Source organism: Panthera onca, chromosome A3, assembly GCF_046562875.1.
Source record: "Panthera onca isolate mPanOnc1 chromosome A3, mPanOnc1 haplotype 2, whole genome shotgun sequence".
Classification (NCBI taxonomy): domain Eukaryota; kingdom Metazoa; phylum Chordata; class Mammalia; order Carnivora; family Felidae; genus Panthera; species Panthera onca.
In genome coordinates this window covers 22,367,082-22,379,724 of record NC_138341.1, presented here as the reverse complement: position 1 = coordinate 22,379,724, position 12,643 = coordinate 22,367,082, and the positions used below count along the sequence as shown (strand labels likewise).

The following is a 12,643-nucleotide window of genomic DNA, read 5'->3' as shown; positions in this document are numbered from 1 at the left end:
TGTTTTAGAAAACTACTTTTGTTAAAATATTGGTTGTACAGAATAATAGCTAATTATGTAAAGATGAACACTGTGTTGGTTGTAGAATGTGGAACTCAATCACAGGTCTTGTGATAACTAACCACTATGACCTTACTGATCTTGGATATAATATATTTGAGGTTACAAAAATGGATGGAGTAAAAACATATGTAGGAAGTGTTTGGCCTTGCCAGGTTTTTTAAAAGTAAAATGAAGGAGTTAAAAAAAAAAAAAGAAAGAAAGAAAAGAAAACGGAGTGTAACATTAATTTTAAAGCAATGCAAAATCTTAGTGTTCTCCAAGAGGGAAAAAGATTCTTTGCAAATTCATGATTTCCTTTGAATGATTTATTCTTTTACAATAAATTTGGTTGATACAGTAAATTATCTATTTCCATGAACTTCAAAGCACACAGAATAAACCTATACTAATTATCGAGGTTAATAAAATATCTAAGTGTTCTACATTACTACTTCTACCAACACATCATGTCTCAACAAACTCCTCTCAGAAACATTTATATATATAAAAAAAAAAGCTAGAAACAATTAATTTTGGAATACTGTAATTTTAAAGTAAGTATAGTCACAAAGATACTTTTTTCATTTTTTTAAATTTATTTATTTAAATTCAAGTTAGTTAACATACAGCATAGTATTAATTTCAGGAGTAGAACCCAATGATTCATCACTTACATACAACACCCAGTGCTCATCCCAACAAGTGCCCTCCTTAATGCCCATCACCCATCTAGCCCATCGTCCCACCCACATCCCCTCCAGCAACCCTCAGTTTGTTCCCTGTATTTAAAAGTCTCTTATGGTTTGCCTCCCTCCCTGTTTTTATCTTATTTTTCCTTCACTTCCCCTATGTTCATCTGTTTTGTAGAAAGACACTTTAACTATAGCCTAAATATTATACAAACTAAGGAAAGTAAAATAACCTTGCTATGTAATCACTGACATGAACAAATTTATGTGGGGAGATTTACAAAACACCAGTCCAGTAAAGATGGTTCTGCTGATCATCACTTAAGTTTTAACTATCTCAAAAGGTTTGTTTTGATTTTCTTCGTGTAAATTTTTCCATTTTTGTACTGTCAGGAGAACAGTGGCTTATGTTTCATAATTTATGTAGTTGATTTATTTTTGACAATTCTATCACATTTTCAACAGCTATCAAAAAACAATTTCCATCTGGAAGTTTTAAAAGGTTTGTAGTTTGGCTTCCATGCCGAAACACTGCGGTACCTCAAAGTGTATGCCACTTTTCAAGTTTACCAGATAATTTTTTTAAAGCAAGGGATTCTAACATTAGCTTGATCATAAGACCAACATCCTTCAGAAAGCCTTCCTAAATAATGTCAAGAATTTCAGAAGAAAAAAAAAGCTCACTCTTCAAATTCAATGAACTTTTATAAACGTAGTTCGTTATCAATTGTCTTTTCCTTTTATTTGGCTGTGGGCTGTTTCAGGCTAGAACCTTGACTCACCTTAATGTGGAAGAACCTCAATATACAAAGTTCATTTTTTATTCATTACAGAGCATTCTACAGCCTAAATTAAGTCCCTAGTACATAATAATTATATAGAGCAGTAGCTTAAGAGGACATAATTAACTTATATGGGGTATTCCAGGCAAATACCCTAATCATCAGTATTATAAGAGATTCCCTGGGAAAATCTTATAGTAATGAAAGGGTATAGATTAGTAAATGCTTTCCAGCATAAACTCATACAGCTAGTAAGATCTTTGTGAGGTTCCATCATTTTTGGCAAAAAGGCTGTGGACTAACCAACGCACATTTATTTCTTCTCCCTCCTAAGACCCACCCTTCCATTAAACGATAATGAAACACAGAAAATAAGAATTCAAAACAACATTAAGTGAAGAGGAAGGGAAGAGAACAGCAATCAGTAGATGAGCAATTTCCGCAAATTCCTAGAAGGCAGAATGCAAATGGAAGAGTAGAAACTGATGAGACAGGGCAGAGAAAGCTTTGGCTGCAGGAATGTGAGGAAGAGGCTACTGCTGAGAGGGAAGCCCTCTGTCCTGGTGGACCCAGAAAAACTTGCAGTCATCCAGAGTGAGGAAAGGGAAAAATGAAAACTGGGGCTAAGGATGGGGAAATTAACTACAAGCTCCATGAGGAAGAGTCTATGATACCCATCCCCCAAAACTGGTATGGTGGCCAGATGTGTATGCCCCCTTGAAAAAAGATAGGGGATTTGCTAAAAAAAATAGGACAATTTGGGGGAGAGCCAGAACAGCTGAACTCCATAATATGACACATAGGAGTTCCTCATACTAACAGCTCGTCCATGATTAATCCACCACTCAGTAAGCTCGGTTTACCCATAAAGAAGTCCTATTCAATGTTTTATTGTCTGTCATAAACATACATAGATAACTGAAACCCATCTGTTATTTAAGGAAAGACTCCAGAATAGTAAAGAGGGGAAAAGATGATAAACAAACAAAAATACAATCCCTGGGGAAAATTAAAATAATTAAGAAAGCTTTTTTAAAAATCCACGTTCTTTGAAAGCTTTCAAGATACCATATTCATAAAATAAAAACAAAATGTTGTGAAAGAGGAACAGAAAGCAAAAGCAAGGGAGAGCTCTTCGAAATTAAGATACCTAGTTATGACTATGGTAAATAAAACTGATCAGGAAGGGCTACAGGAAAGGGAGGAGAGCAGAGAGAGAAGTGGAATCTAAGCAAGGTATTTTACTGTGTTCCAGCAATTATGTTTTAATTCTACCAAAACAGAGAATTTTCAATACACAGGCTACAGAAAAAGGAAGAGAAGGCTACAGGCAAATCCCATAGAGATAACTGTACAGGAGCATTCAAGCGATTTATAAACGAAGCACAGAAGACAACTCTAGGTTTAGAACAAACGTAAGTTATTAATTTTGACGATGCAAAAGGAAAAGAATACAAAACTTGGGAGGTGAAAGAAGAGGCATGGAGGGAAAGGCGGGAGCTAATACCTTCATCTCACAAAGTGGGGAGCCAAAAGGCACTCTCTATGGTTAAGGGGAAAGTAAATAAAAGTATACCAAGTAGCTGTCACGAGTGCACAGAGATGCTAACTGCGTGCCAGGCACGTGCCACGAATGTTTTAGGAGCTGTTCGTTTAGCTGTGCCATACAATGCTGACAGTGGTCCTTAAGAAAGAAAGGAAAAATGTTCAAGCTACAGAGTAACCAACACAGGAACCAATCGTGGCGATATAATTGCACTGAAGAGGAAGAAAGAAGAGAGACACAGAGTTCAATGAAGACAGGCCAATGCTTTATGTATCAGAGCAGAGAGTTAAAAGATAATAATATCTACAATTGATGTCAAGAAACAGAGGCATAAACATTATTTAGACATATGGAGAGCAGCCCCAGAAGAACTACATACTGAAACAGTTTTACAAAAAAAAATGTAAGTGACTCCCTCGGGAAACAGGACCGGGCTTGGGAAGAAACCTAACAGAGGACTACAGCTTTCACGTGTAAAAAATTTCTGGACTTTTTTACATTTTTAGCCACGTGAATGATTTAGTTTGATCATTTCTTCTAAATTTAGTTAATAATTTTTTCAGAAACAATCTAGAATGTCCCACTACCTCAGGCAGGTGAAATTCTTATGTATTTTAATGGTTTCCAGAGAATGATCTAATAGTAACGCCAGGTTAACAAGTCAGCATGTCCTATATTTTTTGCTTAATGTTGCATTTGTGATGCTACAGAATATTAAGATGTAGCCCCTGGTGGCCTATAATTTAAGAAGAGTCTACAATCCTGAGAAACTTAACAGAAGACCATGAGGGAGGGGAGGGAAAAAAAAAAGAGAGGGAGGGAGCCAAAACATAAGAGACTCTTAAAAACTGAGAACAAACTGAGGGTTGATGGGGGGTGGGAGGGAGGGGAGGGTGGGTGATGGGCACTGAGGAGGGCACCTGTTGGGATGAGCACTGGGTGTTGTATGGAAACCAATCTGACAATAAATTTCATAAAAATAAATAAATAAATAAATAGTCCACATGAAAGGCACTATTTACTCATCTGTCCCATCTTTAACATTTATGTTCCTTATTCCTCTGTTCAAGACCAGAGAGACTTCAATACCTTCTTTGCCACAAGAATAGGCTCCAGAGAGAAAATTCCTGATGAGATTGGGACTAACCCACCAAAGCCACCATCATTTCCACGCTGCACTAGAGCGTCAGCACTGGTAATAACAGCAGAGAAGGGCTGATACAATGTAGGCAGATGTAGACGGTGGACTAAACCCAACAGTAGGTCTTGACTGCTCTTCATCAAGATCACAAATCAGTGGTCAAAGAGCTCGAGCCAGGCCCCACACACATTTGGTTTGACCCACTTTATGTTGGCCCACACTATGTTTCTAATTTTTGAAAAAGTAGTTGGGACCCTAAAATGAAAGAATTTATATAAAAGTTCAGATTTCCACCTCTCAACAGAGGCAGTCCCCTCAAGACGGTAGGTGTGCCCAATTGTCACACCTAGCCTGTCCCCCTCATTTCTGTGACTAGTCTAGCCACGGTTGCCATTTGCATTTCCAACCCTTGTTATAAAAGAGGTAACCTGTTGACAATCCTAATCTATGCCAAGAGTCTCTGAGGGAAGACTCTTCTGCTCAGGTGGCAATCAGGAGTTGGTTCTTGGCAGCAATAGTTCCAGAAGGGAGTTAGAAGCTCCTACCTAAAAGCTGTTTCTAAATAGTCAGGTATTTTAAAGCAATGGACTCTCTTTGTTGACAAATTACATAAGATCTGTCAGTAGAGGGAAAAAAATGCAAGAACTACTGCACAGGCCTAAAAACTAAGAATTTCAGTGTATGCCTATTTGACCACCGCTTATTCCCTGCCAACTGCCTTACTTTGAATAGAACTCAAATTAAAAGGCAAATTTTTTTTTTAATTTTTTTTTTTTAACGTTTATTTATTTTTGAGACAGAGAGAGACAGAGCATGAACGGGGGAGGGTCAGAGAGAGAGGGAGACACAGAATCTGAAACAGGCTCTGGGCTCCGAGCTGTCAGCACAGAGCCCGATGCGGGGCTCAAACTCATGGACCGCGAGATCGTGACCTGACCCGAAGTCGGCTGCTTAACTGACTGAGCCACCCAGGAGCCCCAAAAGACAAATTTTTTAAAAGTGGTAAATCCTAGGAGTGCCTGGGTGGCTCAGTCAGTTAAGCATCCGACTTCGGCTCAGGTCGTGATCTCAACAGCTTGCGAGTTCAAGCCCCGCATCGGGCTCTGTGCTGACAGCTCAGAGCCTGGAGCCTGCTTTGGATTGTGTCTCCCTCTCTCTCTGCCCCTCCCCTGCTCACACTGTCTCTTTGTCTCTCAAAAATAAATAATAAACATTAAAAAAAAATTTTTTTAAGTGGTAAATCCTAGTGATAATACCTAATAGCCAGAAATAAAAACTGAAGCACAAAGTCTGATAACTAGCACTGTAATGTACATTTTCAATAAAATAGTCATCATTTACTTACATTTTAATGTCTCTCCAGCATATGGTATGTGCAGTTTAAATCGGTCACAGTTAGGTCCAGGAGTCAATGATGTGCAGCTTTAGAAAAAAAAAAAGAAAGATAAGAAAAGATTTTTTTTTATAAAAAACCCACACGTTTATGATATTTAATAAAGTAAATAAAAAAGTGATCTTTATAGATAAAAGATTAAAGCACTGGCTTATAAAACAAAATAAAAGCCCTTGATGGTCACAGAGGCCAAGACATTAAGACCTGCCCTGAAACACATGATCCGTTTATCTCACAATAGAACTTAAATGCCTTCTAACAACAAACACCAACAAAGCTCCAGCTACTCCTCTCAAATACGTGTATCTGGGCTTTCAAAGTAGGTGTATCTTCCAAAACAGGTCTGTACTCTTTGATGCCAAGAATTGTAAAAGAAGAGTAGTTTTAGGGGCAGATTTTAAATATAGACTCTTAGCTTTCACTCAGTACTAAAAAGAGCCCACTTTGGCCTTTTTTCCTGACACCAGGTCATTTCCTCTTTCTCCCCAAAGGGGAGGTGCTTCCTCTCGATTTGGCACCCCCTTGTCTTCCCTCTGCAGAGGGGCACAAGGCACTGCCCTCAGTTTCAGATAAAGTGTAAATTTAAAAGGAGGTGAACTGGTCACTCAGGTGTTTGGTTTCTTTTCAATGTTCTTTGTTCTTTAAACAAATTTACAAGATATCGTTCATGGCCTCACAAGTCATAACTTCAACTGCATGACAGCAGCACTGGCTTCATTAATTAATATTAATACAAAGTCAACTGAAGAAATTATATGTCTTCATTTAGTTCTAAAAGTTGAGGTTTTTCAATTATAAAATAAAGCAAAAAATGCCAAGCTTCTTTCATAATTCCAAAACTGACTATGAAGCGTCTCTGAAAAGAGTTATTTTAAGGAATGGAAGCATTGTTGGAATAAATGTACAACTTCCCTGGATGGCCACTTTGAAGGCAACAGTCATTTGAAAATAAATTTGAGAAAAGTGGACTCTAAAAAAGCTAACTCAGATCTCATATTAGATTTACCATAACTTTTTCCCAAAATGTAAAAAGAGAAAAGAACCAGACAGAAAGCTTAACTCAGATGTATTTAACCATAAATCACTAGGTTGATTTCTCCTCTTATCTTTAGGGGACAACAAAAAACAACAGTTTATAAACTAAACAACAAAGCTGAACTAGTAATTGCAGAGTAAAACGATTTTAATTTCTTATAGGTTTTAAGAACACATTTTCCTTTACTGTTCAATTTAAAAAAAAATCTCCAGGGCATATTTTATTAAAGGTACTAAAATATTTCCCTTATAGTACAATCTTTTCTAGACCATAGCACAGCAGTTATTTGAAAACTTATGGAAAACACATAAATTAAAGCATTACAAAATATAATCTAATGACAGAAATGGTCCTACAAGCAACACTAAGAATTTCTTCTCTTGCACATATTCCATGAACGATGCCTTAAAATTATTTTTTAATAAAAAACAAAATATAATGAACATTCACAATCAAGTGCCTCTTTGAGGCATGAAGATCAAATTATCTTATATTAGATCAAAATATCTTATATTATCTTATATAGCCTAGCAACTGAAGTTATTAACAGCACAGGAAATCCTGAGGATTAATCGGATTCTAGATTGTCTGAATAACTAGTCCTTCTTCAACGTGAAATTAGTTTCTCAATTGTTACATTCACTGTTGGGCCACATTTTGTATTATTTACTTTATGCTTTAACTCAGGCTAAAACAGTGCTTTGTGCTCTGTCCCTCCTCCTTCTTCCCTTCCTACGTGAACAGCCTGGCTCCAGCCACCCTAGGGTGTTAAAAAGCACATTTCTCCATCTGAGTGGTTCCCTCCCCATTTTTTTTTTTTTTTTTTTTTTTTTTTTTTTTTTTACTTAGGTAAGATTTACTGAGCATTGTTCTGTGTGTTAGGAATACAGGGTGGACAAGACAGACAAGATCTACGGTCCCATGGAACTTAAAATTCTGGCAAAAGAAAAAGAAGCGATAAACAAGAGAGGAAGATATAAAAATGGTTCGAAACTGCTACATGTTATGAAGGAAATAAAGTAGCGTGGCAGCGAAATGGGGGCTACATTACACGGAAGACTGGGGAAGACCTCGGAGGAGGTGAAATCCGAAACCTGCAGGACACCACGGGCTTAGGGCCTACCCAGGCGAGTTCTGGGGCAGAGCACTCCAGGCAGGGGAAGCAGCTGGTGCAAAGGCGTGAAGGCAGGAACGAGCTGCATATATCTGGGGGAAGAAATCTTGATATGTCTGGGCGATGCAGCTAGAGCAGAGTGAATGAGGGAGAGAACAGAGAAAGATTAGGACAGGGGTAAGCAAGGGACAGATCGCACAGAGCCTTGTAGGTGGTGGCAATTAATTCAGGTTTTATTCCAAGCTCAAAGGAGGGTTTTAAGAAGAGTAATATTATCTGATTCTATGCTTTTTAAGAGATCACCCTGTCTACTGTATGGAAAAAGAGACTGTACAGAAGTCAAACAGAAACCAACAGGAGTCCACTTCAGGAAAGAAAGATGACAGATACTTGGACTAGGGGAGCCACGGTGTCAATGGAGGCATGGATTTACTGACTAGGGACGACTAGAAGGAGAGCAAGTTTAGGAAGAAGGGGAATCGAGAGTGTACAGTGTGAGACAACAGCCAAATCATATGCGGAAACAGCCCGAGTAACGGGGGGGGGGGGGGGGGGCTAGCCGATCCATGAGGGCCATGGAAACATCACGGAAAAGACAGAAGAAAAATTTGCCAAAACTCATTTGAGAGTGCTGTATATTGTCGGAAAAATCACTTACTTGGAGTGGGGACGAGGGCAGGGGTCACACTCCCCAAAGAGCATTCCCAAGTTAAAATGGTTAATCTCCAGTTAACTGCAGGGTTTCTGCTTTGCTAAGAGGAATATACAAATGTGGGCCAAGAACTTAACCATTCAAGGCAACAGGGGAAAGACTAAGCTGCCGTTAGCAGGCCTCTCTCCTCAACAGTGCTCAGTTTCTCCAATGAAATGTTGACCAAATTATTTAAAATATCTACTGTGCTCTATCTTCCATATTACCTAGGATCAACAGCTTTATGGAAAACAAGTCAAGGTCATGTTACCTGAGGGTTCTTTTAAGATTAAACTAAAAATATTTCCCTTTCTTAAATTACCTCTGTCTAAAATCGGTTTTGGTCACGTTACTTAATTTACTATGAAATTTCAAATCGCATTCAAGGAGGGCATTAGCTTTTCTGTTACTGAAACAAGGGCATGAGTTTAAAAAGATGGAAAAACACACATGAGTAGTATGCTTCCACTTATGGAAAAGACAGACCTATGTGTATGTATGTCTACACATAGAAACAGATTTCAGGAGAGACACCAAAATGTGGCAGGATTTGGAGTAATTTTTACAACTTTGATTACCTTTCTGCATTATTTTGATTTTTGTGATGAACATGAACTATTTTATAATTACATAAATATTTTAAAAAGTAGATCCTTTTTATATTTGAAAAACTGCAGGGCATCTACTGATGAACAGTCTTCAAGTAAAATAGATATGAAAGTCTCTAAATTATGATATCACGAAACTTCACACTGCTAATATTTATTATCCCTCACAGTTTCTCTGTGTCAGGTTTTAGGAATGGCCTGGCTAGGCAGCTGTTGTATAGAGTCCCACAGGATGTTGCAGTCAGATGTCAGTAACAGATAACTAATACAGCGGAGAAGTTCATTCATCTAGAAAATCATTTCCTTTTAGGAATATGAAAAAGCTACTAAAAGGCTGCTGGCTTCATTAAAATTCTATTTTTATAATGGCAACTTGTCCTAACAGTTAGATCTGAGGTTTAAAACCCAAAATTCCAGAGGCGCCTGTGTGGCTCAGTCAGTTGAGTGACCTGCTCTTAACGTGGGCTCAGGTCATGATCTCACGGTTCTGTGGGTTCAAGCCCCACACTGGGCTCCATGCTGACAGTGTGGAGCCTGCTTGGGATTCTCTCTCTCTGTCCCCATGCTTGCGCGTGCTCTCTCCCTCCCTCTCTCTCTCTCTCTCTCTCTCTCTCTCTCTCCCTGCTTCGTCCTCAACACAAATAAAGTAAAAATCAACAACAACAAAACAGTATTCCAAACAGTATCTTTTAATAACAAGATAATTTTGAATGATTTAAAAATTGTTGACAACTAAATGTAATTTCAAATTTGTCCCTCAACTATATTTCCTGAGTGCTTACCATTTGTCAGGCACTGTGCTAGGTGCACAGAACACAGCAGTAATGAGAACAACAACAAAAAAAAAAAAATCTTGGCATTATATTGAAAAAAAAAGTTTTTAGATGAAGAACTATGCCTTAAAAATGTATCTTTTACTAAATTCTAATCACCTCAATGTGCTGGGAATGCACTATTTTAAAGTTTAACACATGGGAGAACAAAGGGAGTTAAACAACCACCTTCCGCAGGTTACGCACGTGGGAATTATCAAGTCGGAATTCCCGAAGGCATCAGACCAGGCAGTTGACTGTAGTGCCTTATTACAGAACTATAGCCAGCTAACTACACACACAGTAAAACGCTAAGCATAACAACCCCCACATACTTGCATCCATCTCTTAGCTTCTTACATCTAATCACGTGATTCCCAAGATTATTATTTATCTAGTTTCCAACTGTGGTTTGTCTTCCCAAACATGTCATAAGATTCTTGGTGCTAAAACTGTTCTATACTTTTTTAAATGTCCTAGTATAGCATCTAGCATAGTACTAAGCATCCAGCACTGATGACATTTTAGTACAGACTTATCATCATAAACTCAAGTCAGCAACTGTCATTTTACAGACGATGACAGTGAAGGTCAAGGATCTCACAGTCACTCAGTGAGAACACTGGGACTGGAAAGCACTCCCAGAGCACTCTGGCCACACCTTGGTCTCCCTGACACAGGCATCCTTCAATCATCTGCAAATCTCCAGCATATAGATAGCTGGTGTCCAGGATGCGGATACTCCAACAACTACGTATGGAGATAAAGATTTGCCGAATTAATGCATAAACTGACTCCCAGTCTTGTGCTCTTTCCGTGACAAAAACTAATGCTTTAACTGGAATTAAGAAGATACTCTCATCCTCACCTCTGAGATCAAAGTGTGATTATTTGTAAGAGGTCCTCCCTTTGAAGAGCTGTACATGTAACTCAGAATTTATATTTAAAGTCACTTCCTAAAATTACTGTTTTCACAATAAATAGTAACAACAGGCACTAACATTTGTTGAGCATTTGCTATGTGGCAGGTACTATTCTAAATTACTTAATTAGATTGAACTATTTAAACCCACAGCAACCTTCAGAAATAAATGCTATTATTGCTTCCATGTTACAGATGAGGCAACTGAAGCACAGGGAAGATGGGCATCTTGCTAGTTAGTGACAGAACTTGGATCCAAACCCAGGATGTCTGGCTCCAGGGCCCATTTTCTTAAACACCACTCCAAATCATCCCTCAATATTTAAAGGGGAAACCATCAGAATTAGTAAAAAAAAAAATGTGAATTATAAATCTGTCAATAAATGCCACTTTATTAAGTACCTAAAATAATAAAAAGTAAAGGCTAACAAACTGTTGCCAAAAACAGTGTTCTACCCTACCAGCTTTAGTGAAAAGAAAATGATTTAGCAGTAATTAGCATAAGAACTATATACATGTAAATTAATGATGCAAAAGAGGAAACAGGACCTCCTAAATTGATTTTAAAAGGCTCTACAATGGTAACACTATTGACTTATTTAGCAAACTCTTTAAATAAACAGTGAAAGTAAATTTGGATTTGAATCCTTTTTAAGTTATTACTTGCTCATAGCCCCTGAGATCTGACTCCAATTATTAAGGTATCACTATAAACAGGAAAAGTTGACAATTTCTCTACAGTTTATATGATTTTAGTGACAGCCAACAACTAACCTGGATTAACAAAGTTATACAAAGATACTCTACAACCTTGAAGACATTAGCATTTTTAAGATCATGCAAAATATAAGTAAAGCATATGCTTTGCAATTTAATACTAAACCTATTATTTGATCAGCTTTCTGGGAAAAAAATTAAAAAAGAATGATTTAAACCATTTCTACCCTCCAAGCCATCTAAAAAGAACAAAGTAGATGAGTCCAGGGTTCCTTCCCTGAGTCTGCGTCAGTTTCCTTTACACTATTAATTTACCATTTGGCATGTTCTCCTACATAGCTTCCTGTTTTCTTGATGATGACGTTTGTGCTTAACCAACAATATTCAACATCAGCTGAGAAGGAAGTCTTCAGCTCTGGCAATCTAAAATCACAGGTGACTGTGAAATAAAATAGGCTCAAAGACCAATAACTGCCTGGTAAATGACTCTCAAGTCATAAGTTAGAGTGAATTCTTGTTAGTTCATATTCACCACCTTTTCATTATACAGAATTTATTTTCCCTGAATTAACCCTATCATCAATGATTCCACTCAGACCAAAGCAATTTCAAAATTATCATGGTTTATAGACTGAAAGGCAGCAGCAAAGAAGCTAGGAGACTGCCACAGGCTATGTGAACAGCTACTAAGTAACCTATAAAACAGGCATTTTATCCACAAAGGCATGTGACCTTCTGATTCACAGATTTTTACACCCTCAGCCTTAAAAGGGAATTACGGCCCATCTAGTTGACTACATCAAAACTCACTAGGTCAAGTTGGGGCCTTTCTACAAGGAGACTCATGAATTAAAATTGGTAAAAGGAGGCAATAAAGTTACACTGAGATAGATTTTTTACATCATTCAGAAGAATGGCACTATTTGCTTGATGACATATGATGTTCCCGATACACCACATATATCCTCTACGTCTCTAAAGCCTGAAATCTATTTCTAGATCCTACTAGAAAGTGATGGATCCAATTCTTAGCAGAGGATTCCAAAATGCCATCACCAAAATATGTGACTCAGCTCAGAATGCTTTAAAAATTATAAAATTAAAATATTCAGGAAAACATGTATTTGCCAGTTCATGTGGCATCAATTGC

At 37.7% G+C, this 12,643-nt stretch overlaps 1 protein-coding gene across 7 annotated transcripts in view; it reads right to left on the bottom strand.

Moving 5' to 3' along the window:
- Positions 1 to 12,643, bottom strand: part of BABAM2 (BRISC and BRCA1 A complex member 2) — a 399,928-nt gene that overhangs the window by 351,654 nt on the left and 35,631 nt on the right. For all 7 annotated transcript variants that reach the window (XR_013554787.2, XR_013554788.2, XM_060651493.3 and 4 more), the window contains exon 3: positions 5,546 to 5,622. Coding sequence is in view for 5 of the 7 variants with exons in the window: in XM_060651493.3 (XP_060507476.2) it covers positions 5,546 to 5,622 (77 nt within the window). In the remaining 2 variants the exon portion in view is untranslated. The remainder of the gene's footprint in view (positions 1 to 5,545; positions 5,623 to 12,643) is intronic.